We start from the raw sequence: 27,931 nt of genomic DNA, 5'->3' as shown, positions 1-27,931 counted from the left end.
GAAACTTGATATAAAATCAAGCCCATAATGCGAGCGAGGGCTGGGATACACCCTGAAGCAGAACTGGGAACGGAAATTGACAAAAGCAAGAGAAAAGGGCAAGGAAAACAACTGAGAAAGGGTCTGCACTTAAACCTTTTTCAGACTGATTTGGTTGATCCTTCCAGTACTGTTTCTATTTTTACCATGATAGCAAGAAGAACACCATATTGGTTAGCCCTGAGGCCCAAAAATGTAGCAGCCCCTGCATCTGAACTAACAAAGTTCAAGGACAATTATCTGTGAACAGCAAACCAGATTAACACCAGAAACCATTTCTGTGTCGCGCTCCTAAGGAATGGACTCTTTGGGCCACTTCTACAGAAGGCTTAACAAGAGGCTCATGGCAAGTTGCTACAGCTCTCTGACACAGAGACTCTGTACAGGCACTTCTAAAATGGGAACAGGACAAACTGAAAGAAGACGCTGGTCAGGAAAAAGAGGTGCTAACCGCACGTGGGAAAGCAGTGAAAATGTTCTCCTAGGACAAGCAGGATGAGTCAGCCACATATGGGGTGTTGTCCCAATAGCTCCCAATTTGCGGATAAGCTCTCCAATAGCTCAGAGAGATTTTTTTTTTTTCTCTCTCTCTCTCTCTCTGAGCACGTGCAGTGCCCGGGCCCCACTGGGCATGCCCGAGCCCTACCCATTTCCCCCTGCTTCCCCCTAATCCCCAGTCTTTAGTTTCCGCCCGTTCCCATTGGTCGGATTTTCTACAGCTCTCCATTACAACTTTTCTACTCATCACCTTGAAGATGCCTGAATCATCTAAAGAAACGACTGGGATGCAGGAGAAGGATGAACACACTGTTCCAGGCTGGTACTGCAGCGTGGGGTTCTTCACAGTTCTCAAGTCATCAAGCACCCTGCTAGAGATCCTGCTCTAACCGTGAGAGAAAATCAGCCCGCAGATGCTGCGGGGGAACGCTCAAGCCCCCTTACCCTCAGCTGCTGTCTGCACATTCTTCTACGCAGGACTCCAAGCACCGCAGCTGGGTCACTGTTCTGTGTCTTTCGGCCTGTCTGTCCCACTCTGCCTGCTATCCTGGATCACACTGCCTTGAGGAAGACCTTGGTTTAGGTCACCGAGTTCTTCTTTAATCGCGTTAGGACTGCACAAAGCCAGACATATTTCCAAACTGGCCTCATTTTTCACTAATTTCCCCACTCCCTGTTCTGCATGCTCACACTCCAAGCTTCCTTGCTGTGGTGGCACTGTTTCAAAGCCCTTCACACTCTCACTTTGTATGCTGCTAGTAGCCAACGGTGCTGATGAGGGAAGTGCACTGCTCACTGGGCTGGCTGCAGTGCCCCCCTGTGAGGATGTTGCAATTCTATGCAGATATTCTTCTCCAATGGTGACCTGCATAATCTCAGAGATGGCTAGCTGGCCTTCAGGTTGCCTCTTTTCAACTGTACTACTGCTTGTTTCTGCATGTCCCTGCACTGGGCTGTTATCTGAGGCTGCCAAGTTGGATTCAGGGGCCACCTTCCTGGGCCGTCCACGTTTCCTTTTAAGAACTGGCACGCCTGCTGCAGAGGTGGACTCAGAAGAACGCTTGCCCCCTCTGGTTTTTGGAAGATTGGGCCCACTCCGTAGTACAGCCTCACTGCTCATGACTTTAGCATCTCCTTCCCTCAGGAGAGCCTGCAATTCAGGGATGGGAAAGTTGAAGCCTGCAGGTATGTTTGGAAGAAGGTTGACTTGAGTGACTGAAGTCTGTGGGCTAACCAAACATGGTCCATTTGCCCTGGGCAGGTGCACAGCAGAGGCAGCTCCAGAAGGGAAGGGCCCAACAAGGTGTGACGTGGTGAGTACGGATGAGTTGCAACTCATTAGCTTTTCTCCTGGTGAAACTCGAGGCAAGATTGTAGGAAAACGGGCCACCAAGGCATTCACTTGAGAGCTGCTGAGTGACTTTGGAGCCTCGGTGTTCTTTTTCTGCTCAGTTGACTGGGAGTTGATGAGTTTTGAAGCACCTTCCTTCTTGTTCTACAAGGAAACAGCACAGACACAGGTGAGCCACTAGAAGAGAAGAGGAAAGGGAATGGGGACTTGTATACTGTCTTTTTGTGGCTCTGATATTCAAAGCATTGGGCACTGAGGATTAAGTGATTTGCTCAGGGTCACAAGGAGCAGCCCCGGGATTTGATCTCACAACCTCTGGATGCAGAGCCAGCAGCTCGACCTGCTGCAGCCCTACACCTCACACCACACCTCCTCACCATGCTGAGCTCACAAACCCCTTCTTCCCCTGCTCTTTACTCACCTGAGCCTGTGTGTCAATAGCCCCTTTTGTGCTCTCAGACATGCTGTTTGTGGAAGCTGGTGGGCATTTTGGGGCCCTCTTTCGGCTCTCTGTGGTTTCTGTTGGAATGAGAAGAGTAATCACGTATCAACATGGATATTCTATCGCAAGCTAAATATACACTCTCACCCGATATCAAGCAAACTGAATTATTAAAATTCAGAAAACAGTGTGCTGACAATAACCACAGTGTGGCTAATATTCAATATGAGATAAGTAGCCTTGTTATTATCCCTTGACGAAGAACTGTAAATAGGAGTGAATTGGCATCTATTAAGCATTGCACAAGGCTTGTTAGCTCTTTTAAGTGTGGAGGGTTTTGTGCCAATGAGGTTTTCTACTCCAGTGGGGAGAGGTCAAATGAGTAAATCTTTATTAAGATACTAGTCTTATAGCCCGTTAAATTAACGGGTGCTAGAATATATATGTGTGTGTCTGTCTTTATTTCTTTTTCTCTCTCCTTAGCCGCTTTCTGTATTTTTATCTTTCTTTCTTTCTTTTTTTTCCTTGGCTGTCCACCACCACCCCTTGTCTGCTCCCCCTGTTCATTCTCCCTTCCTTTTACCTCCCCTGTGTCTTCCCCCACCCCATCACTGCTCACCTTATCCAACAGCAGCCCTTTTCCCTTTATTTTACCTCCCCCCTCTATATCCTCTCCCCTCTTTCCTCCAACATCTCATCTCTCTCTCTCTGCCCATCACCTTTTACTCCTTGATTCTTCCAATGGAGTCGCGAGTCAGGCCTGACATATAAAGCTGGAAGGCGATTCCTCCCGGAAGCAGTCCTCCATGTTATTTGCCGGCCGCTGGAAGGAGGGGGGAGGGTGTCAGGTCAAAAGCGCGCCGGGACAAAGTAGCGGCCAGACAATTGAGCGCAGCGCGGAGGCGCGCGCCGGGTTCCCCAACAAAACCCCCCCGTCGGAGCCCCTAAAAACTTTAATTTTCTTCGGCGCGCGCCTTTGTGAGCAGCCCTGCCTTCGGTCCTGTCTCGGTCCCACTAAACCGGCTGGCAATAACGAAGCCAGACATCACGGGGGCTTTCCCTCTTGCTAAATCGCTATAGGCTTTGCCAGTCTCGATTCCGCCCCTCAAAATCAGGAAGTAACTTCAGAGATGGACAGGATCGAGACCGGCAGAGCCTTTAGCAATTTGGCAAAAGGGAAGAAGCCATGGCATCTGGCTTTGTTATTGGCAGCCGGTTTAACAGGGACAGGACCAAAGGCAGGACTGGTGAAGAGCAGAGGCTGGAGTCGGGCAAAGGAGGAGATTTACGTTTGAGGGACGGCAGGACTCCGCGTTCACTCCCTCTGTGACGGTTCGTCTTCTGACAGTGACCTAGTAAGCGCGCATGCGCACTCGTGCGGCCACATCCCGACAGAAAAGGGATCAGGGAACACGTTTTGCTACTGCGCATGCGCGGGCTAGCATTTTATTATTTAAGATTAATGTAACAGTCTCAAGACAATGTAGCAGGCTCAAGACAAATGTCAGGAAGTTCTGTTTCATACAGCGGGTGGTGGACGCTTGGAATGCTCTCCCGGATGAGGTGGTGACGGAGACTACCATTCTGGGTTTCAAGTATAAGTTGGATGTATACCTCCTTGCAAAACATATTGATGGATACGGGTAACCAGGGTCTCCAACTGGGAGCACCTGGCTTGGCCTCCGCGTGTGCGGGTCGCTGGAATAGATGGACCTAGGGTCTGATCCGGCGTAGGTATTTCTTATGTTCTTATATCATATATTCACTGTGTGTCATGGACTTTCATTCACAAATATTCTGCAATTCTCCCCCTTCCCTAATCTCAACTCAGCTAATCTACATAACACAGAAACAATCAGACACCAGGATTCCATTCACAGTACCTACATAATGCAACACCTCTCAAGCAAGGGCCACGTGCCTCACAAATGGGCCTTACATTTGGCCACCAGGTCAAGTCATGTCTGTTCAGTTTTTAATATTTTACAGGATATAATCAGAAGTAATTCTCATGACACACACCTGAGACCATCATGGACATGACAAGCTCAGCACTGGCACTCCGAGGACTAATGATGTGCTGCTGAAGGAGGAACTGAGCCACTTCCACCACATTGTTGAAAGAGCGTTTAAGGATCTTCTCTGCCCAGTGACAGATCAAGGTGCAGGCAGCATCTATCAATTCCTTATTATGCACCTGCACAAGATCCATCAGCTCCACCTTGTCTCAACAAGAAAAAGAAACTCTTTAAGTACTAACCAAGAGCTGGGAAGCCAGCTGTTCCCTTTCCAGTGCCTGACTCTTTGCTTTTCACCGTCAATAAACAAAAATCTGGTGATAGAGCAGAGTGAGAAACTGGGAATCTCACCCGTGAAAGGCTGACACCCCTCTAATGTTTTCATTCTGACACTCTCTCTGTAAATGACTCTGGGAGACAGTCTGTAGGAATGACAGGACCCTCAGCAGTTCTGTCTAGTATCTTCCTTCCTCAGCTGCCACTCTTCCCCCCTCTCTGTCATATTACATCAGCTTGTGACATCTACTACATGGTTGCCATCCTTACTTATATAATCAAACACACATCGCAGCCCACAGTACAAAAAGTGAGGGCAGGAGCTCCAGAGGGCTGGGAGAGGGTTCATCTTTAAAGAATAAAAATGTCAAGGTCCAACAGAAGCTTTTCAGGCTCTATTATAACTAAAGAACGCATCCGAAATAAAGCCCAATGTAAACAGGAATGCTTGTTTAATCAGAAATGAGAGAGCACACAGAAAAGACTTTTGAGCACAATACGCAATAGAAAGGTATAGACAGGACAGGAAAAATTAGATGCAGGCATAGAACAAGCCTCACACACTTACACTGTCTGTAATTTTGAGGTCCAGGCTGGGAAGCAGAGGCATGCTAACCACAGTCTTCTTCCTGATTCCGCTGTAACAGTATGTTTGGACACGTTAAGAAACTACAATTTAAGCATTTCTCTTCTGGTGGGAAGGCACATTGCTAAGTATTATTCAAAGCAGACTGATGGAATGAGCCCAGGGCCTTCTCTCTACCCGGCCTCAGCTCAGAACTGGGCTGGCAGTACCGCTCACATGGCAATCAGCCTCTAGGAAGGAAAGTCAGAGTAAATTTAACTGCAACCAGTGCTGACCAGTGAAAATGTAGCACAGGCTGTAGCTAGAGAATGACGAAGGGAAAAAAAATTTGTCCCCGTCCCCACGACTCTGTCTGATCCCATCCACACAAGTCTTGAATAGCTATTTTATATTGAAATCATTTTATTAAAAGTATAAAGAGGAACAATATGCTGTATAACAGTCATTTTATAAATCACAAACACAGAAAAAAGATCAACAAAACCCATCTCCCCTCACAATATACCCTGCACTATCAGGAAAACTGAATGCTAGATAGAAAATTCATCCTAACAGAATATCTCAGTCACACACACAGAACCCAAATGCCAAATACATAATAATTGACCAAAAATGATAAACATAAATTAAACCAAAATCCCAAGAAGCCACACCTTCCATATGGTACAACACCAAAGAAATAAAAAGATTCATTTCCTCCTATACTGTGCAAAATATAAAGATCACACATGCCAGGGATGGTGTTAGGTCATGGAGTGCAATTAGAGCAACTGCCCCCTGGCTAGAGAAAGCCTTAAACCTGATGGAAGCTGAAGATGGCACAGGCTATGGGCCCCCCTCCCAAATTTCTGCCCTGGGCCCTACCCATGTCTAACACCAGCACCGGCGGGATAAACATTTCAGTTCTTATATATTCTAATCACAAAACAGAAAACAAAATTATTTTTCTACCTTTTGTTGTCTGGTCAATATTCATATCATGTTGATCCTAGGCTCTGGTTTCTGTTTGTCTTCTGTTAACTCGCTTGCCAGGGTCTCCTGTCCATTTGACGTTTTCTTTTTTCTCTATGACTCACCATCCATCTTCCATCTCTGTCCTCCCCTTCCCTTTCTTCCCCTGGAGGTCTGGCATCTTTCCTTTTTTTTATCTCCATTCTCACAGTCCAGCATTTCTCTAATGACCAGTCCCGTTCCCCCCCCCCCCTCCCCGTGTTCCTCTCCTCCATGGGATCTGATAAAGCAGTACTCTTGTGCTCTTTGGGCCATTGGCAGCGTGAGTGAAGCTTTCCTTCTGCTACTGCTTCATGCTTAAGTGGGGCCAGGAAGCAGTAGCAGATGGAAAGCTTCTAGCCATTGAAGGCAGCGTGTTTACTTGACTCATGCTGCAGCGATGGATCCCACCATCCCCAGATCTACCATCTCTCCTTTTCTTAACTACCCTTTCATCTAGCATCTCTCCCTCTCCCCACTACACCAGAGTCTATCATCTCCCCCTTTCTCTTCCCAACTGCCCTCCTATCCAGTATCTCTATCCCCCCTCCCTGCAGACCACCCCTTGGGTCCAACTTCTCTCCCTTTCTTTTCCCTCCCTCCATCCCATTGTCCACCATCTCTCTCCCTCTACTCTGTTTTCAGACCCATTATTTCTTCCCCTCAAGTTTCAAGTTTATTAAAAGTTTGATTGTATCGCAATATGAAAGATTTCAAAGCGATGTGCAATATTTAAAAAATGGGGGAACAGACAAAATGGTTAGAAAACAATAACACAAACGATGACAACAAATAAGCTACAAATTAAAAACAAAAGGGAGCAGGGAGGAACTACAATCGATACAGGAAAGATAACAGTACAAGGGCAATACATGGGGACAGGATGAATTTATAAACAAAGCCTCATATGAATCCCCTCAGTCCAGCGGATGCCCCTCTCTTTGAACCCTCCTCCCTCCTTCTGTGTACTTCTAGTAGCTACACCAGTGGGCCTCTCAGAGGCCGGCATGCTTTCCCCTTCTTTCCACCATCATCCGGCATCCCCCTGGTCTCCCGGTCTCACTTTAAAAACTAATTACAGCCTGCAGAGGATCGCTGGTGCACTTTCCCTCTGCCACAGTCTGCCCCAGACCAAAACAGGATGTTAGGTCAGAGGATGGGCAGGATTGCGGTAGATCCTCCACAGGCCATAATTAGTGCTTGAAGTGAGGTTGGGAGATGAATTGGGCAACACTAGCTCGTCGGTCCGGCGGGTCCAGATGGCTTCCCTTCACATTAGCACAAACCTTGCAAAGTGAGCCATTGAACACAGGCTTGCTCGATGATGCTTGTGGCCTTCCCTCTGCCAGGCTCCTCCTTATGACGCCATTTCCTTTTTTTGCAAAAAAAAGGAAGTTGCTTCATATGGAGGAGCCCGGCAGAGAGAAGACCACTAGCACCTTCCAGCAGCCCTGTGTAGAGAATGGCTTGCTCTGCAAGGTGTGTGCCAGCATTAGGGAAGCCGGCTGGAGCCACCGGACCCACGAGCGGGAGATGGATGGGCTGGAGCCAACGGACCCATGAGCGGGGGGCCTTGAGTCGCCAGACCCACAATGATGGGGTATCAGGGAACTGTGAACAGGTTTGTTCCCATGCCGGCGGTGAGCAGATATACGTTTTACCCATTCCTGTGGTTTTGCCGTGGGAAGGAGAAATTAGGTTCTTACCTGCTAATTTACTTTCTTTTAGCTTCTCCAGACCAGTAGAGGTTAACTTTACGAATGGGTATATATCTAATCATGACCAGCAGGTGGAGACTGAAAACAAAACTTTGGGACAGTATATCCTAGCCCCTCCTCTCTATTTCCCTCAGTCTGCCGAATAGCCAAGCAGAACCAAGAACTGGAAAACAACAGAGAGAAAAAACAATACTCCAAAAGGAGTAACAAATAACATACCCAAAATGCTGTTGGAAAATGCAGAGGAGAAATTCCCGAAGGAAGAATGTCCCCACAGCTCGCCAGCTAAGCCAGCCGAGCCACAGCCGCTGTTCTTCAATTCTCCCCGGCCCTAGAAAAATACTAGAACCCGCAGCAAAAACCAAAAACTGCCCGCGCAACAGCCCCAACAACAACAACAACAGACAGGGTGGGGACCTCTACTGGTCTGGAGAAGCTAAAAGAAAGTAAATTAGCAGGTAAGAACCTAATTTCTCCTTCTTTAGCACTCTCCAGACCAGTAGAGGTTAACTTTACGAATGGGACGTACCAAAGCAGTCCCTCTCACGGGCGGGACCCCCGAAGGGCCGATACCAGTACACGCTCACCGAACACCGCGTCCCGACGCACCTGCACATCAACCCGATAATGACGAACAAAGGAATGCAAGGAGGACCAAACCGCAGCCTTACAAATATCCACTGGAGGCACGAGCGACGACTCAGCCCAAGAAGCCGCCTGACCCCGAGTGGAATGAGCCTTGAGAAACTCCGGAACAGGCTGCTGTTTCAGAAGATAAGCGGAAGCAATCGTCTCCTTGATCCAGCGCGCAATAGTAGCCTTAGAAGCGCCCGCTCCCCGACGAGGACCCGCCAGGAGGACAAAGAGATGATCGGACTTCCGGAATTCCTGGGTCCGCTGCACATAAGAGCGAAGGACCCGACCGACATCCAACTTGCGCAGCTGCCGTTGCTCAGAAGAGCCCTCCCGACCACCCAAGACCGGGAGAACCACCGATTGATTGACATGAAAAGGAGAAACAACCTTCGGCAGAAAGGAAGGAACAGGCCGCAAGACGACCCGCTCCCTAGAAAACTCCAAGAAGGGAGCCCTACAAGAGAAAGCCTGCAGCTCAGAAACACGCCTAGCAGAAGTAATGGCCACCAAAAAGACCGCCTTCAAAGTAAGGTCCTTCAAAGAACAGTCGTCCAAGGGCTCGAAAGGCGGACGCACCAAAACAGAGAGAACCAGATTAAGATCCCAAGAGGGAACCGAGGGCCGTAGGGGAGGCCTAAGCAACTTGGCCGCCCGCAAAAACCGAATCACATCAGGAAGAGACGATAAACGCTGACCTGACACCAACCCTCGAAAGGCCGACAGGGCCGCAATATGAACCCGGAGAGAAGACCAAGCCAGGCCTCTATCCAGGCCATCCTGCAAGAACTCCAGAATGTTAGGCAGATAAGCGCGAAAAGAGGTCACTCCCCGCGCCCGACACCATTCCTCAAAGAGACGCCAAACCCGCACATAAGCCCGAGAGGTAGAAAGCCTTCGGGACCCCAACAGTGTAGAGATCACCTTGTCTGAATATCCCTTCTTGCTAAGGCGACCCCTTTCAAGAGCCACGCCGTAAGACAGAAGGGAGACGGGTCGAACATGGGAATGGGACCCTGCATCAGAAGGTCGTCCGAGAGAGGCAGAGGAAGAGGATCCGCTACCAGGTGCCTCACCAGATCCGCATACCACGGACGGCGAGGCCAATCCGGCGCCACCAGCACCACCAAACCCGGATGGTGAACAATGCGAAGAAGCACTCTGCCCACCAGCGGCCAAGGAGGGAACACATACAACAGCCCCTCCGTTGGCCACTGCTGGACCAGAGCATCCAGACCCTCGGCCAGACCGTCCCTGCGACGACTGAAGAAGCGGGGCACTTTGGCGTTGCCACCCGTGGCCATCAGGTCCATCAGGGGCTGCCCCCAAGCCTGCACTATCAACTGAAACGCCTCGGCGCCGAGACACCACTCTCCTGGATCTAGAAAGTGACGACTGAGGAAGTCTGCCTGAACATTTTCTACTCCGGCTATATGAGAGGCCGAGAGGTCCAGCAGATGGGATTCCGCCCAAACCATGAGCAGAGCCGCCTCCTGCGCCACCTGAGTGCTCTTGGTGCCCCCCTGACGATTGACCTAAGCCACCGCCGTGGCATTGTCCGACAGCACTCTGACCGACTTGCCCAGCAACAGGGAGTGGAAAACCAACAGCGCCAGACGGACCGCTCTGGTCTCCAACACGTTGATCGACCAGGCGGCCTCCTCCGCGGACCAGGTGCCCTGAGCTGAGTGACCCAAACACTGAGCCCCCCAACCCAGGAGACTCGCATCCGTCAGGAGCACCGTCCACTGCGGGAGATCCAGACCCACCCCCTGAACTAGTTGAGGGGTCTGGAGCCACCAACGCAGACTGCAGCGCGCCAAGCCTCGCAGGGGGACCGGAACATCCATCCCGTGCCTCTGGGGAGACCACCTCCGGAGCAGAGCATACTGGAGAGGACGCATGTGGGCCCGCGCCCACCTCACCACGTCCAGGGACGCCGCCATCGACCCCAAGACCTGGAGGAAATCTCGCGCCCGAGGACACCGGGACGCCAAAAGCAGGCGAATCTGAGATTGCAATTTGCTCACCCGGCCCTCTGGGAGGAAGACCCTCCCCAAGGAGGTGTCGAACAGCACCCCTAGGTACTCCAGACGCTGAGCCGGGACCAACCGACTCTTGGAAAGGTTGACCACCCAGCCCAGCGACCGGAGAAACTCCACCACCCGAGCAGTAACCCGGGAGCTTTCCTGCAACGACTTTGCCCGAATTAACCAGTCGTCCAGGTAGGGGTGTACCAGGATGCCCTCCGACCGCAAGGGTGCCGCGACGACCACCATCACCTTGGTGAACGTCCGAGGAGCCGTGGCCAGCCCAAAGGGAAGCGCACAGAACTGAAAGTGCCGACCCAAGATCGCAAAGCGCAGGAAACGCTGATGAGAGGCCCGAATGGGAACATGCAAGTAGGCCTCCGTCAGATCGAGAGAAGTGAGAAACTCCCCCGGCTGAACCGCCAGAATGACCGACCGCAGAGTTTCCATACGGAAAGAGGGAATCTTGAGAGCCCTGTTGACCCCTTTCAAATCGAGGATGGGCCGAAAGGTCCCCTCCTTCTTGGGCACCACAAAGTAAATGGAGTACCTGCCCGTGCCCCACTCCGGAGGGGGCACCGGAACAACTGCCCTGAGATCTAGCAAGCGCTGAAGGGTCTGGCGAAAAGCCTGCGTCTTCCCCGGAGTCTGACACGGAGAAGCGAGGAAAAAATCCGGCAGAGAGCGGGCGAACTCCAGGGCATAACCGTCCCGCACCACCTCCAGGACCCACTGATCGGACGTGATCTCGGCCCATTTGGGGAAAAATTCGCGCAGCCGGGCCCCCACCGGAACCAAAGGGGGCGCCGGCAAGGCGTCATTGTGCAGGACGGGAAGCGGGGGAACCGGCGGAGGGATTCCCTGCCCCCCGACGGGCCCCCCGAAAGGGCTGCATGCGCTGGAAGAACCGACCCCGGGAAAATCCCGGAGACTGGAAAGAAGCAGCCCCACGCCCAGGGCGATACTTGCGAAAATCCCGCAAACGCCCCCGGGCCGCACCCCCCCGAGACGCCGGACGGGCACGGTCCTCCGGCAGACGGGGAACTTTCGAGTCCGACAAAGTCTGAATCAACTTATCCAAGTCCTCTCCAAACAAAAACGACCCCCGAAAGGGAAATTTAGTAAGCTTAGCTTTGGACGCAGCATCCGCCGCCCAAGCGCGCAGCCACAACACACGCCTTGCGGCCACGCCAAAAGCCATAGACTTAGCCGAGATCCGCACCAAGTCATATAGAGCATCTGAGAGGAATGAGGCCGCCATCTCAATCTTCGCTACCTCCTGATCCACCAGAGACCAGTCGTCAGACTCTCGATCCAAGACCCGCTCCGCCCACCGAAACACGGCGCGAGCGACCAGTCCCCCACAAATAGCCGCCTGGACCCCAAAGGCAGAGACCTGAAAATTTTGCTTAAGGATGCTCTCCAATTTGCGCTCCTCAGAGTCCCGCAAGGCAGAACCGCCCTCAACAGGCACGGTATGCCGCTTGGAAATTGCCGAGACCACCGCATCCACGACTGGCGAAGCTAACGTAGCCCGATCCCCTTCCGGAATGGGATACAGGCGAGCCATGCTGCGCGCTAGCCGAAACGGCGTCTCCGGCGTTTTCCACTGCTCCAGAATAATATCCCGAATATCCTGATGCATAGGAAAAGAGCGGGAAACGGAACGGATCCCCCGTAACAGGGGGTCCCCCACACGCGGAGTCTCCGGCGGCGCGTCCTCAAAACGCAAAACCGAAGAAACCTGCTGAATAAGGTCAGGCAGCTCATCTTTCTGAAAAAGGTGCACCACGGACGCCTCGTCACTGGAGAACGGGAAATCCGACAACCCGCCGCCAGCTTCCGTCCCCTCCAGAGAGTCCTGGAACTCCTCAGAAGGGTCCAGGTCCTCCTCCAGACCGACCCGTTCCTCCGACCACAAATTCTCGTCCCACGACACCCGCGGACGCTTGGACAAGGGAGGCGGCGGAGGGGACGTCACGCCAGACGAAAGAGGCAAAGCCGCAGGGAGCGCGGAGGAAAACCCACCCCCCGAAACCCCCTGGGCGCAACCGGGACCCCCAGCCGCCTGAAAATAGGCTCTGCATAAAGAAAAGAAAAATTCAGGAGAAAAACCCCCCGAGGGTCCCAAGGGACTCCCTGCCACAGCAGGGGACCCAGCAGAACCTTGCCCCTGCATAGTCAAAACAGGGGGAAGGTCACCTGAGGTGGAAGACAAAATGGAGGGGCCAGACAGAGAAGATGGCGGTTTTCCCGCCAAAAAAGCTCCCTCCATAGCCTGAAGCGGCTGAGAAACCTGAATAGTCTCAGCCGCTAAAGCAGGCAAGCCGGCATCAGCTGTCAAAAAATCAGCTGAGAGGGAATCCTTCGGGGAATCCCTCCGTGGGCGGTTGTGGAAGACCGGGCTTCCCCACTGCTCCAAGCCGACTCGCGAGGCACCATCGGCGGGGAGCTCTGGGCGCCTGCAGCCGCTGCCGACGGAGCTCCACCACCTCACCGACCCAAACCGCCGAGTTCAGGCCGGCCGCGAGTGCCTCGCGGCTGGACTAAAATTGTGTCCTACTCCCGCGGAGAAGGGCACAATTGCTCCATACGCGACCTAGCTATAAAAAAGTGCTGGTTACATGAAAAAATACAGTAAAGTACAGTTTTCTTAAAGGGAAACAACCCTTCAGACCAGCACTACCTCAGGATTTTTTTTTTTTTTTACAGAACAGACTCCACAGGCTCTCGAAGCAATATGCCTTGCTTGACTTAGGGGGCAAGGCTTACTGCTGAGGCTCCTCTAAAAAAATGTGGGGAGGTGGAGGAAGTGGGGGGAGGGACCCCGCTCGTGACCCGCCGGGTTTAACACCCCCGAGGTCGGACGAACCCCCAAACAGAGTCCGCCCAAGCTCCGTCCGGCTAAAAACAGGGACAATAAACCCCCTAAACAAATTCCAACAGCCCTACCAAGGGAGATGGGTACAGATCACTCAACACCTGCTGGAGACTGAAAGAAGACTGAGGGAAATAGAGAGGAGGGGCTAGGATATACTGTCCCAAAGTTTTGTTTTCAGTCTCCACCTGCTGGTCATGATTAGATATATACCCATTCGTAAAGTTAACCTCTACTGGTCTGGAGAGTGCTAAAGAATGAGTCATTGTGTCATTCTCTAGCTGCTGCCACATCTAACCACATGCCTCAGGGAATACAGAAAGGAGTGATGTGCTAGTTTTCTTTACGGAGGACAAGCAGAAGAAACCAGTAAGAGTAACAGCCCCACAGCAACAAACACAGGTAGTAAGAAAGGATATTTGGACTGTCCTCTTCCTCCCAGTCTTCGGGCTTTGATGTTTGGAAAAATCTCTCTTATGATCTTCCCAAAGTTAGCTGCACTCAGAGGACGACAAAGATTATCACAGTAACGCCTAGAAAAGAAGATACAGTGAAAGGCGGAGAGTTTTACTCAGCACCCTGCCCCAGCAGCATACCACACTTCCCCTGCTAACTCATCTGCTTTATAGAATCAGAGTCTGCAAAGCTCCAGCCTCCCTCTGCTTTTAATCAATAAGAAAGTTGGAGGCCTCGAGCAACAAGGAAACCCATGCAAACTGTGAGAAGGGTTCAGCAGGCTTTCCTCACATAGGTCTGCCAGTGCACTTCACTCCTGCCCTGCAGTACCGAGACTCACACACACAGCTCTACCAGGGCCCCACCATCCCGCCTTGCTATTCCAGTACCAAGACTCCACAATGCCCCTCACTCCTGTCCTGCTATTCCAGAAATAAGATCCTTATTGAGAGTTCAGGTTTGAGTTACAGTACTCATTATTATAGAAGCCATTGTTAGATAAAAAAGCCACCCACTAGCAATATCATTTCTTCTCACAGCTAACCAGCTGTATCAAGAAAACAAGCAGACCCCACAGGCACTTTAAACTGTAGTCAGTGCCTGTATTGGTAGCAAGGCGTACAGTTGAGGTTCCTCTAGATCAGTGTATCGCAAACTGTGTGTCACGGCACACCAGTGTTCCTCCTGAGGTATACTGGGGAAGAGGAGAGATGCCTGCACCAGCTGTCCACAGGACGTCCCTCTCATGAACAGAGGCACGTCCTATAAGCAATCTCCCAACGCCGGCACCTCTTCTCTCTGCCGGCCCTTCTCTCCTCTCAGCGCAAGGCCCGTTTGAAGGGCCTTTGCACATACGATGACATCGGTGCGCTGACATCACGCCGACACCAGCGCACTTCTGGGTGTCTCAAGCCAGGGACACTAGGTGTGCCCCGGCTCCAAAAAATTTGCCAGACATTGCTCTAGATTCAGAAAAAACCCGGGGAGGTGGGGGACATGGGGGAGGGGCTTGACTCTTCTGAATGCGACACCCCCGAGGTCAGTAGGACCCCCGAGAGGGTCCCCCGAGATCAGTCCGGACAGACAAAGGAACAAGAAAGATTCACTAACCAGATCCAACAGGCTTTAACAAACCTCAGCACAGACTGCACAAAACAGACCATGCCATCTTCTGGAGACTGAGAAAAGACTGATTGTAAGAGGGACTGCACAGCCAAAATTCAGTGTCTCAGTCTCCACCTGCTGGCAGAGGAGCGTAAACCCCTCCGTTTCTGTGCTGGTCTGGAGGGATTATAAAGAATTTATCCTATTTTCCAGGGACAAGGAAGACAGTATGTCTGCAAGAGCCCCTAATGACCACGCCAATTCACATGGGTTCTTAGAATTACAAACTTACTTGTATGCATCATATACGTCTTGTTTGGGCAAACACGTGTCCGTGTGTTCCTCCAGGTGATTACGGATCCAGTTACAGCCGTGCATGTGCTCTGCTGTGCTCGGGTCCAAGCTGCTGAGGAGAGAGAAGCAATGAACAGTCCTCAAGTACTTCAGTCTCTTTGACACATCACTGTTTTGTTTTTTAACAGAATCTATAAGTAGAAAAACTCCCCACCTGATGCACTACTCAGTAAAACAGCCCTCAACTTTCTTTCCTGTCGGTTGCACAGAGATATTGCACCTTTTTCTAATTCTCTGATCCCTTGAAATGAGGATACGTTTGAACTGAGCTTACCCTTCCCTTTCTGCTTCTCCACAAGAACATAAGAGTTGCCATACTGGGACAGGCCAAAGGACCATCAAGCCCAGTATCCTATTTACAACAGTGGCCAAACCAGATCCCTAGCTAGATCCCAAGTAGTAAAACAGATTTTATGCCGCTTATTCTAGGACTAAGCAGTGGATTTCCCCAAGTCATCTCAATAATGGCCTATGATTTTCCCTTTTAGGAAATTATCCAAACCTTTTTTTAAACCCTGCTAAGCTGATCTGGCAATGAATTCCAGAGTTTAATTACACGTTGTGTGAAGAAATATTTTCCCTGCTTTGATTTAAACCTACTACTTAGTAGCTTCATTGCATGCCCCCTGGTCCTAGCATTTTTGGAAAGAGTAAACAAGTGATTCACAGCTACCCTTTCTACTCCACTCAGTATTTTATAGATCTCTATCATAAGGAGGAGTCAGGGAGGCTGCGTTTGCTCATGCTGACTTGTTCATTGAGAGAGATGGGGGCTTTGAGTCCATCACTAAGCAGTGTATTTTCAGTTACCCCATTTTGCTCTCACTTTGATGGAAAGACTACTCAGGGTCTCACCTTCTGTCTGCTGTGCTTGGGCTTGAGGGCAGCTGGAGATACAAGTAGAGCTTTTCATTATCTGAGAACTTGAGCACGTCATGCTGCAGTAAAAGAAGAGAGAATGTGAGATGGCCAGCGAGTGTCCAAAGTCATCTACAGCCAACATTCTACTCTACTCCACTACTAGAACCCAGCCAGAGGCAAAATGGAAAGAAAGTAGTGAAAAAAGGAGTTCCATAGTATCTCTTTGGTACACCTATTTTGGGTGCAAATTGGTGATTAAGTGGGCTATAAATCCAATAACATAAAATGAATATGTAGACCTATATAGCACCACATCTGTTTTACATCCCTAAAGAAATAAGGACACCGGGTGGAATCACCAGTCAATGGCACAACGGCTTTTCTGCCACAGGTTACACTTACCAGAATGCTAAGGACTTTATTCTGCACAGGCTTACTGTTGAAAGAAAGTAAATAAAAAAATATGGTGTGGGATATTTATTGATTACAATTGACAAAGCACCATAGTTCAGTTGAAAACTGAAAACTTGCTGCAGCTATTAGCATACATTAGGTGCCACACGGCTAATATTATTTCTACAGGCCGGGCAGCATGTAGCACAGACTAAGCGTTAATAGAAAGGGCCTCAGAAATGAATCAAGCAGACAAGAATCCAAAAAGGATAGAAACTGTGAGACAGGATTATACCAGTCAAACAATCCTCATAAGAAATAACATCAATTCTTAACGATCCTCAGAGGGTTTAGAATGTCCCATAGGTTCTAATGATAATAATCACTGGACCCAATCGTCATAGGATTAGTAATTTATGTATTGTTTATATTATATATTTTTATCTTAAATTATTCATCAATCAAGTTTTATTTAGCTTTATAGTTACTTCACTCGAATTGGGATAAACTGAAAATGTCCTGATTAGGTGTTGTTTGTGCCATGTTTACAGTTATGTCAAATCAAGATCTATATTGTAGGCTATTCCAGACTGGACTCTAGCATGCTTATTTCAAATTCAACACCAGTCAAACAATCCTCATAAGAAGGGAAAGGTGGGGAAGGAAATGCAATGACCACCACAAAGTGCTGATGCCCAGATGCACAAACTGTGGAGGGACATATTTTGTGGCTGTGCTGTATATTATTTTATACTGCAGAGCTGGGTTTATTTCAATGGTGTTTTACACTTGCATTTTTTCTGTTGCTGTCGTTACTCAACTTCCCTTTTTGTATAAGACGAACAGTGGTTTGATGACATTCCTTTGTTTTAATTTTGTGAGCTCTTGAATTATATTGGTTCAAATACATTCACACACGCTCCCCACATGCCAGTCAGAGGTGAGAGGTAACCACTGCAGGCTTCTTAGGGGGTTTCTCATCTACTGACAGCTCTCCAATGCAAGGAACTTAAAACTTCACTGTACTGTTAACAGAAATTGCTCCTGTAAAATTTCTTTTGATTTTGGCGAATACTTTGGCACAGTTTCTTTCTACAAAAGGTACAATAAATACCACATTATAATTTATTTCTAATTCACTACCTTAGTACACCACTTTGATTTTGTATTATCATTATATTATTTGTAAGTTATGTTTTTGTGTTTATTATCTTGTATGTGGGGTTTTTTGTACACTGTCCAGAATGCAGATGGGTATCGTTTATAAGCTTTTATAGATAAATAAAACTTAGAGAGCTCAATGGAGTACCCAGAGAAAAAAGCAGAGGGGTTCTGGCTGAGGTATGTCTACTTTAGTAACATTGGAAACCCAGGACGCAGGTAGAAAATAAAGGGATGTGCGCTTCAAAGGAAGTGTTAACCTTAGATTGAAATTAGAAAGCAAAAACATCCAGGCTCTGTTCAGCAAATTCTCTCTTCTAGAGAACAAGTAGGCTTGATAAGTGCAGGTTAGAAGCACTGCCCTAAGCACTCAGGATCTGCTTTCTGAATAACCCAGAGAGTGAAAGAAAGGAGCCCAGGTAACTGCTAACAGTGGGAAACAAAGGGGGAGGGCTTAACTTACGAAATGGTGTTCCTCAGGTTCTGTAGGAGTGGGTTGGACTCCGCCGCTTCCCCTCCCTTTCTGGAAATCTTGGAATAGGTTTCTTTTTGAGCCATGGGGTCTATTTCCTGATTCTCTGCTGTAAGACAATGAAAAGAATGGGGTTTGCCACATTTTTTCACTGTTGGACTATCTCTAGCCATTTTGACTGAGAAGTCATCAATGGCTGCAGGGATGGTGCAACCATTAAGACAGATCAGGCACCTGCCTAGGGCAACAACTTCTAGAGTCATAAAGAGCACCTGCAGTCAAAGCAAAACAACAGATGCTGCCAGTCACACAAACTCAAAGAACCATCAGTGCTTAATTCTACCTGCAAAGAGAGAGAATTTTCAAATGCCCAATTTACTCAAATAACTTGGAAACTGCCCTCTTTAGAGCTGATTTTAGAACAGTCCGAAACATAAAAGCATGGGGAAAGAATGTGCACTGGGAAGTGTGTGTAAGGTGCTGACAACCCTATTGGGCTCTCTTTATAAAGGCTAGAGAGGCGCCTGGGTACCCTTATTTCAATCATTAATACCCCATCTATCACCTAAGTGGGTTACAAGTACAACACACATAAATAAACCCCAAAACAATCATAATTACTGTTGATTCCAAACTTACATCCAGAATATTTAGATGTGAACAAATAATTGCGTTTTTGCTTCTTAAAGTCTTTAAATAAATACATAAAAAGTTAGAGTTTAAGATCTATGTCTGGATGCGGTGGTATGAGATGGTGATCAGCTGTGATGTTGATCACTAGAGTGGTTAGTTGTTGGGTCTGAGTTTTCACATACACACCTTATCAGCCTGTACCTATCATAAGCGGTGGTGCCACAACCGCTCCGGTCTTAAAGCCTTGTGATCAGAATTCTAACGCTGTCTCATATTTCCCTCGACCCCCCTCCTCCCAACTCGAGTTTCACGAATTGGAGCTACTTCAGGAGGGGACTCCCACCCGAACAGACTGACAGCATGGAAGGTTGCCAGGCAATTTGTTCCACAAAGTGGACCAGCAAAATACAAAGCGCTATTTGAGGTGTCCAGAGATCCAGCTGATCTGGAACACAAATACCAAGACAGGCAGTTGCACTGTACACATCTACTTGGGTATCCACTCCAGGAACAGCTACAAGCAGAGGCCTTCTTATCCCCAGGTGCACTTTTGTGCAACCTTCTAAAGGTGAACATATGCATACAAAGTTTGCTATATAAGTATGATGCTGATATAGGTACATTTACAGGATCATTCATGGGATTGGATAGTGTGGGAAGGGATTGGGGTGGGGAAAGGGAGAGCTGGTGGTGGGGTGTTCATGGTTGAAGGGACACGTATCAGAACTTTAGTAAGTGTCCTTAGGCATATGTTGTTTAAAGATGCAAAGGTAGGCCCTGTTTATCTTTCCCTTCTTTGAAGACAGATAATGTTTAAACAGAGATAATGTGAAGTGAATTCAATTGTTTTGTTAAGCCGTATTTACAGACAGCTTTAGTTAAGAAGCTCTGCTGGTCAAGGCTTTTTCTTACCTTTTGGACTTCAATCTCTAGCTAGGAAAAATGCTGATGTGTTTAAAGTTTCATGTGACCTTACGTCACATGCCATCACATGCTGGCAAACCTGATTCGTATAAATATGTGAAACTCATAATAAAAGACGGACATATTTGAAAGATGGTTTCTGGTCTTTAAGATGTGTCCCCAGGTACCTGACTTACATATGACAGAGACAGAGAAAGTATGGGGCAGGAATTGGGACCTGAATCCTTTTCAGTTGGGGGCTCGTCCGGGATGGGCAGATGATATCACCAATATTTTGTGAGTATTTCTGAATTTTTTCTGTTCTTTAATACTCACTGGGTAGTGGTGACCTGTACCCAACCCTTTATTTTAAGTTCAAGCTTTGGGTTCTATTATGGAGTTTTTTTGGGAAAAATCTCGGGGTACTTTCGGTAAGCGCCCCTCATGAATATATATAAGCAGCTGCCATTCTTTCGGAAAGAATGAAATTATTTATAGAACCCCCCTGCCCACTCTGTCATTTGTAAGGTTAAAAAAAAAACTTTTATAGAGTATAAGATTTTATTGTCTCTTATTACTGTACCTCGCTTATAAGGTAAGATAAGCGAATATTTTTGCATTGTTATATTGGCTTTGTAATGAGTCATAAGGCACTTAGGTTACTCCTAGACAAATGAGACTTGTACGGCTGTGTGTATGTATGACATTTTTCCTTCAGCTCACATCTTTCTGTGTCACCAATGTTTACTACTGAGGTAGGACAGGCTGTTATGTGGAATGAATTGAATGTGCTGTTTGAATCAGTCTAAGATCTTTCCCTTGTAGTTAAAAAAAAGAAAAAAGAAAAAGAAAAATTCCGTTTTAAAGGTTTTCTTTCTTGTGCAGAGCAAAGCTAATCTGTTCTTTGCTTTCATTATCAGGGTCTGTGCATGAATGTTTTTGTCCCTTCCCCCAGACTTCTCTGTTTGGGCTTCCACTGACCCCCTATAGTGCTTCTTTGAAGTTACTCATTCTTGGTTTTATAAAGCAGTAAGGTGAGATTCCACTGCTCGTCTCTTGACTTTTCTCCGGCATTATCAAAACCACCATCTCTTCTTATAATACGCCCATCGCTCTTGTTGTCAAAGCTAATGGCATTCCCTGTTTCGTCCTAGATTTCGGGCTGTTAGAGTTTTGGTAATTCTCATTGCACTTATGTTTCTTCCACCATTCCACCGGCAGCCAATGATTTTTTTCTGTCATTTTCCTAAAGAATGTTTTATTTTTAGTCCCTTTGGTGAGGCTGCCTTCACCTTTAAGCAACAGAATACCTAGTGTGGAATGTCCTTTTGGCTATTCTACAAGTCATGCACTGCCCCTCATGGTCCTATTCTCATTTTGTACAACTTTTTGTGTTCCATAATTCAGGAGACCTGTCAGGCTGATAGTTTGTACCTTTTATAATGATTGTCTGTGTGTGGTCACAAGGTGTCACGAAATAAACTGCACTGGTGTACATCTGAAGTGAAATACCTGGGTTTTGTCCTGTCTCATGGTCAGAGGAAAATCTGCACTTTCTGCACTGCTGCTATTCTGTGTCTGCCCCTCCCAGTTACCAAGAAAGACATGCTTACTTTTCTTGCTATGATTGGTCACTGCCGCCAATGGATCTCTGCTTGTTCCTTCTATGACCAGATTTTGAGACAGACCCTGGTTTCTGAAATGACTGCTCTTATCAGATGGACTTATGAAATGTTGGACATTTAAGATGTGCTTTGGTTTCTAGCTCAAGTTTGGGTTTTCCTGCTTATGCCCACATGTTTTATCTCTTTGTTTGGGACTATTGTAACACCATGAAGGGAGAACATGGCGGTAAGTTACGCTCTGTTGCCTTTTTTTATAGTCACTCCTGTTCAAGAAAGCCCTGGCTGCTTGTGCTATGGTGGTAGAGATGGTTACTTCTCTGACCCTAGGTCACCCCATTACCCTTCATACTCTTCACGATGTTCAAGCCCTTCTTTTAAATAGGCTTCTGGGTCTCAAGGGTGAACAGGATTCTCTTCCTCTCTTTTTTCACAGCTTCAGTCCTTTGTTACCACCCCCTCCTCTGAATTTGATGCCTGGCGTTTGGCAGGTGCCCAAAGCCGCCCTTTTGGACGGACTTTGGTGCAAAGAGGGGAAACCCTGGATACCAGCTGCTAGCTCTCCCTTATTCATTGCCCAATATCATGGTATTGGTTATCGTAGTGCTCGCTCGACATTTTAACTTCTTGCTAGTGATATTTTCATTCTTGACCTTTTGCTCCTTGATACAGAGATATATAGCTCGATAATTACAGCTGGCACGGTTGTGAATTGAAAATAAATTGGAAAATACAATTCCTTTCTATTGTTTTAGCTGAAATTAGGATGTTGCTAATTTAAAATGGTTTTTTCCGGATTTATACATAGCCATCCCAGATCAGTTTTGGCACAGATATTTCTAATGTTTTCCACGGGTCCTCTTTATCACTGCAGAGATAGAGACGCTCCAAAGAGACATTAGCTTTATGCCTTTTTTCAAATATGAGATGGTTATGATATACATTATTTGTAGTTTTGGTTTTTTTTTTATATCAATGTGTTTATTTGCAGAGTTAAATTCAGCCCTGCACACTTGACAGATGGAGAAATAGCTCCACGCTTAAAACTTTATGTTTTGTCTGTGTCATGTCTACTTGTCTTAGTTTAGTGGGTACCCCAGGATACATAATATTGGCCATTTCTAGAGCTCTTTTTCCACTTCTTACTAGCCTAACTGCGCAATGTTCTTTTACCTATAGCTTTTATATTCTGAATATAGTTTAGTTAGGGGTTATAAGAAAAAAGTTTTATTTTATGCAGCGTTTATTTCGTGGTGTTCCCTACATATGATCCATTCAATATACATTTCTGAATACATTCAGTACATCAGTATGGTCTCTCTGAGGTGCATAATAGTTATATGAAGCACGAAAAAACATATCCTTTTGGATTGTTCAATTAAGAACCTTAAGTAACTGAGTATTGTCTCTCTTTTGCCATGGCTATGCTAAGTGAATGAATTGGTATTGTTGCATGTTGCCACGTTCAGTGCAGGCAACATGGTTTCTCTTGTTTTCTATCTCTTATTTGGATCACATTGGAGTACAGCTGCTGAATGATATTTGGAATGCTTTTCAAGCATTTCTTTTCAAGTATCTCTTTCTGTATGCACAGACATCTGGCTGCTCTCCCTTTGAGATTCTCACGGGATGACCTTTCCCCGCCCCATGGGTAGATTTTCCCTTGATACAGGAGGAATACGTCCAAAAGCTAATTGAAATATTAGGGCTTGTTCAAAGAAACGTGTCTTGCACTTCTCCTTTCTCTCCACAGATTCCTACCCATTTTTTCCAGCCTGGTGATTATCCAGCAGCTTTCCAAGGATCGGAAGCAGACAGATTTCCCCTTTGGCCTTCCCACTACTGTGATCGCTGTGACCAGGCCCGCTGCACTCACTGAGGAGTGTCCTGTTTGGATCCACGCAAGTCGCTTGAAGAGGGTTAACCTAAAACCCCAGAAGCAAGTCTTCCCTGCGCAGATTTCACCTCCTCCAGTGGAACAACATAATGATCTCATTGCAGCATTCTACCAACTTTATCATTCTCTTACTGGCACCGCTGCTGCTAGTTTTTCTCCCTGTATGGATCATTTCTAACTGGGTCTACAGGGATGATGTGTTCTGGGTTCACGACACTTTCTGCCCATACCCATCTGTAAATGACACTCCTGCTGTAAACAGCACCCCCGACACCTCTTTGCGAACACGACGTCAAGCTGGACTACTCCCTCGCAAAGGCTGTCCTTCAATTGGAATCCAGAAAAGACCGATAGTATGCTACCCTTTGGTATAATTCCAGCAGTGTGCAAGTTGCCACCTTCTCCTTTGAGTATTGTGACATTGTGGACTGTTCATCAATTGATATCCCAAGGCTGTGCCATTGGTCCTCAGAGATTCCTAAAACTAAGGACATATATATATATGTTACTGACTTACGTTGGGGGGATAAGTGTGCATTCTGGGGAGTGGTAGGGTGGAATATTAATACTGACTGGGTTTATAAACTAGAAAATACTCTGAAAAACAGTGGACCAAAATGGTAAATCACTGCTTACTTGTATGACCCTTCATAAGGTTGGACACTGTTATAGGAAAAGTGTTCCTGTACAAATTATTAAGCTTTCTCTTACTATTGACAACCCTAGACCTACTGATGAAGGTATGTACATTATGGACATGTGGTTTAAGGGTGGGTCTAGCTATCATCAGTTTTCTTACGGGATCTATCTACCTCCACTCATCTTCTCCCGCCATTTTGTGGGGGCCCCAAAAAATACTAACCCACTGGCCCCTACATTCAATAAACTTACTGACATGATGGCTATTGCCAATCCCACTTTTGAAGATATTGTGGCTGTTGAGGTAGGGTTTTCAGAACGTAACCTTTGGTTAGAATGGATGAAATTCACTGCTGATCAACATAATAAGAGTAATTGTTACATATGTGCTCAAGCTAGACCCCATCTAGGAACCGTACATCTGGACCTCCCTCCTGGTATCCAACCATGCCTTTTTGGGTTATTTACCTATCCCCTTTGTGCACTGTAGTGTTCTAAATACCCTTTGTTGCCAGGACAACAAAAGCTTGATATTGCCGTTATCATCTATAAGGGCAATTACATATGTCATGTTTCTATTCTGACACAGGGTAGTTTTGTAGGTAATTTACCCCCAGGTTATTGTTCTGTCTTGGCTCATAGGTATGCCCTATTGTTGCTGCATCAGATTTAATATTTACTGGCTTTATGGAGACTTTTGGCTCCCTGTTAAGCTACCCAGCCAGTGGATAGGCCAGTGCACTTTAGTTAAGGTTACCATGCTTCTGCATATTCTTTCTGAAAGGCATCCTTCCTATTCACATGGTTTTTCCTTTTATTTGTCTTGATATAAATCTGATCACATGTATACATAGATGCTATAGGGGTCCCAAGAGGGGTCCCAGATGAATTTAAGGCCCGAGCTCAGGTTAAGGCTGGGTTTGAGTTCCTTATTCCCTTTATTACTATTAATAAGAATGTTGATCGGATTAGTTAAAATTATTATAATCAGCAACGCCTTGTGAACTATTCTAGGGACGCCTTGCAAGGTATTACTGATCAATTAGGCTCCACTTCTCAGATGGTTCTCAAAATCATATGGCCCTAGCTAGGATTTTAGCTGAAAAATTCTTCCCAGTATTTTATGCTGTTGTACTTTTCTTTCTGACAATATAGGTCCTACTATGGACATTCAGAAATTAGCAGACCTCTTTGCTGAGTTCAAATGTAACTCTGATTTATCTAATTCTTGGGATCAGCACTTTAGTTGAATGCATAATCTCTTATTATTTGCACTCTTATCTTGACTGCTCATGTACTGTGTTATTCGTATTACAGCTCCTAAAAGACCCCTCCTTGAGAGACATACCTAAGGTATCACTCCCTTCCAGCTCATGCTGTGTATTTGTGACGTCATTTACATGTCGTAAGAGGGGATTTGAAGGGACACGTATCAGAACTTTAGTAAGTGTCCTTAGGCATATGTTGTTTAAAGATGCAAAGGTAGGCCCTGTTTATCTTTCCCTTCTTTGAAGACAGATAATGTTTAAACAGAGATAATGTGAAGTGAATTCAATTGTTTTGTTAAGCCGTATTTACAGACAGCTTTAGTTAAGAAGCTCTGCTGGTCAAGGCTTTTTCTTACCTTTTGGACTTCAATCTCTAGCTAGGAAAAATGCTGATGTGTTTAAAGTTTCATGTGACCTTACGTCACATGCCATCACATGCTGGCAAACCTGATTCGTATAAATATGTGAAACTCATAATAAAAGACGGACATATTTGAAAGATGGTTTCTGGTCTTTAAGATGTGTCCCCAGGTACCTGACTTACATATGACAGAGACAGAGAAAGTATGGGGCAGGAATTGGGACCTGAATCCTTTTCAATGGTTGCAAGGGAGAGGAAAGAGGATGGGGTGGTGCTTGAGTGTGGAGGGAAGGAAGAGAGGGAAGTTGTTGGGTGCAAGGGGATGTGGGGGAATAGGTGGTTTTGGGGTGCAGGTGACTTGAGTCCGGGAGGGAGAGGGATGGGATGGTGCTTGGGTGGGGGATGGGGTGGTGTTTGGGTGCAAGAGTATGTGGGGGGAAAATGGGTGGTTTGGGGGTGAGGTGGGGAGTTAGGGTTATCATATGGCTCCAGAAAAAGGAAGTTGGAGCTACACTCTCACAGAAATGGATTATATACAATGGCACGTGAAGATACTGAATTCATGGGCTATTCAGATGAACATTCTAAATCATGGGGGCTCAAAGTCCCTCCTCGAGGGCCACAATCCAGGTGGGTTTTCAGGATTTCCCCAATGAATATGCATGAGATCTATTTACATAGTAACATAGTAGATGACAGCAGATAAAGACCCGAATGGTCCATCCAGTCTGCCCAACCTGATTCAATTTATATTTTTTAATTTTTTTTTCTTAGCTATTTCTGGGCAAGAATCCAAAGCTCTACCTGGTACTGTGCTTGGGTTCCAACTGCCGAAATCTCTGTTAAAACCTACTCCAGCCCATCCCCTACCAAACGGCCATACACAGACACAGACCGTGCAAGTCTGCCCAGTACTGGCCTTAGTTCAATATTTAGTATTATTTTCTGATTCTAGATTCTACTTGTATGCACTGCTTACAATACATATTCATTGGGGAAATCCTGAAAACCCGACTGGATTGCGGCCCTCAAGGACCGACTTTGACACCCGTGTATAGAGCAGGGGGTCCCCAAAGTCCCTCCTCGAGGGCCTCAATCCAGTCGGGCTTTCAGGATTTCCCCTATGAATATGCATGAGATCTGCTTTCAATGCATAGTCACTGGGGAAATCCTGAAAACCCGAATGGATTGCGGCCCTCAAGGACCGACTTTGACACCCGTGTATAGAGCAGGGGATCCCCAAAGTCCCTCCTTGAGGACCAAATCCAGTTGGGTTTTCAGGATTTCCCCAATGAATATGCATGAGAACTATGTGCATGCGCTGCGTTCAATGCATATTCATTGGGGAAATCCTGAAAACCCGAATGGATTGCGGCCCTCAAGGACCGACTTTGACACCCGTGTATAGAGCAGGGGGTCCCCAAAGTCCCTCCTCGAGGGCCTCAATCCAGTCGGGCTTTCAGGATTTCCCCTATGAATATGCATGAGATCTGCTTTCAATGCATAGTCACTGGGCAAATCCTGAAAACCCGACTGGATTGCGGCCCTCAAGGACCGACTTTGACACCTGTGTATAGAGCAGGGGGTCCCCAAAGTCCCTCCTTGAGAGCCGCAATCCATTCGGGTTTTCAGGATTTCCCCAATGAATATGCATGAGATCTATATGCATGCGCTGCTTTCAATGCAGATTCATTGGGGAAATCCTGAAAACCCGAATGGATTGCGGCCCTCAAGGAGGGACTTTGACACCCTGCTCTAAATCGATCCTGTCCAGAAAAAGGAAGACAGATTGAGACATCCGGGTTTTACTTCCACTGAAAGCAATGACACCCGGATGTCTCAATCCGCCCTGCTTCTTCCGGAGCCATATGGTAACCCTAGGTAGGGTTCAGGGTTCAGGGTTCAGGGTTCAGGGTTCAGGGTGTCCTTTGAGCTCTCTCCCCCCCCCCCCCCCCCCCCCCCCCCCCGAGCTGTTCCACCTTCCCCCGGTTGCCCGCAGCCTCTCCCCGGCCCACGCCTCTGTGTTGTCCCCTCAGACTGTCACGATATGGAGGCGCGCGCCGGTATAAATCGCGACATAGGGCCTTCGCGGTTCCTCTTACGGCGACACAACGAACGCTACGGGTCTGCCGTCCACCTACCGGCCTCCCGCGCTCGGCCCGGCCCAAACCGAGAAAAAAAAAACCTCCAACTGCGCCGCAGTCGCCGTCTCTGCGTTCCGATTGGCGGGTCCGCCAACGGCCCTCGACCCGTCTTTATTTTGATTGGCTCTCTCAGCCCAGGTCGCCCAGATACATAATTTTACGGCTCTTCTATTGGCCGGTCAGTCCGCGAGACGCTTCCCGGAC

General features: G+C 47.4%; 1 protein-coding gene across 3 annotated transcripts; it reads right to left on the bottom strand.

Moving 5' to 3' along the window:
* Positions 1–721: 721 nt before the first annotated feature.
* RFX5 (regulatory factor X5) lies at positions 722–27,931 on the bottom strand. Of its 3 annotated transcripts, none has more exons than XM_033925501.1 (10): positions 27,725–27,931; positions 18,252–18,369; positions 16,637–16,670; positions 16,229–16,311; positions 15,312–15,425; positions 13,879–13,992; positions 5,193–5,274; positions 4,353–4,551; positions 2,310–2,407; positions 722–2,032 (listed from the first exon to the last, which is right to left on the bottom strand). In XM_033925501.1, exons 2-10 carry the CDS (start codon positions 18,344–18,346, stop codon positions 1,037–1,039), a joined length of 1,815 nt encoding a protein of 604 aa, XP_033781392.1. In that variant the 5' UTR covers positions 18,347–18,369; positions 27,725–27,931; the 3' UTR covers positions 722–1,036. The 3 variants fall into 3 exon arrangements, with proteins under 3 accessions (XP_033781392.1, XP_033781395.1, XP_033781394.1); XM_033925504.1 differs by having other exon boundaries at positions 15,312–15,422; XM_033925503.1 differs by lacking the exon at positions 27,725–27,931 and adding an exon at positions 19,080–19,580.

Source organism: Geotrypetes seraphini, chromosome 16, assembly GCF_902459505.1.
Source record: "Geotrypetes seraphini chromosome 16, aGeoSer1.1, whole genome shotgun sequence".
NCBI lineage: Eukaryota > Metazoa > Chordata > Amphibia > Gymnophiona > Dermophiidae > Geotrypetes > Geotrypetes seraphini.
Note: the sequence above shows the minus strand (reverse complement) of the source record. Positions and strands in the feature narration are given on the sequence as shown.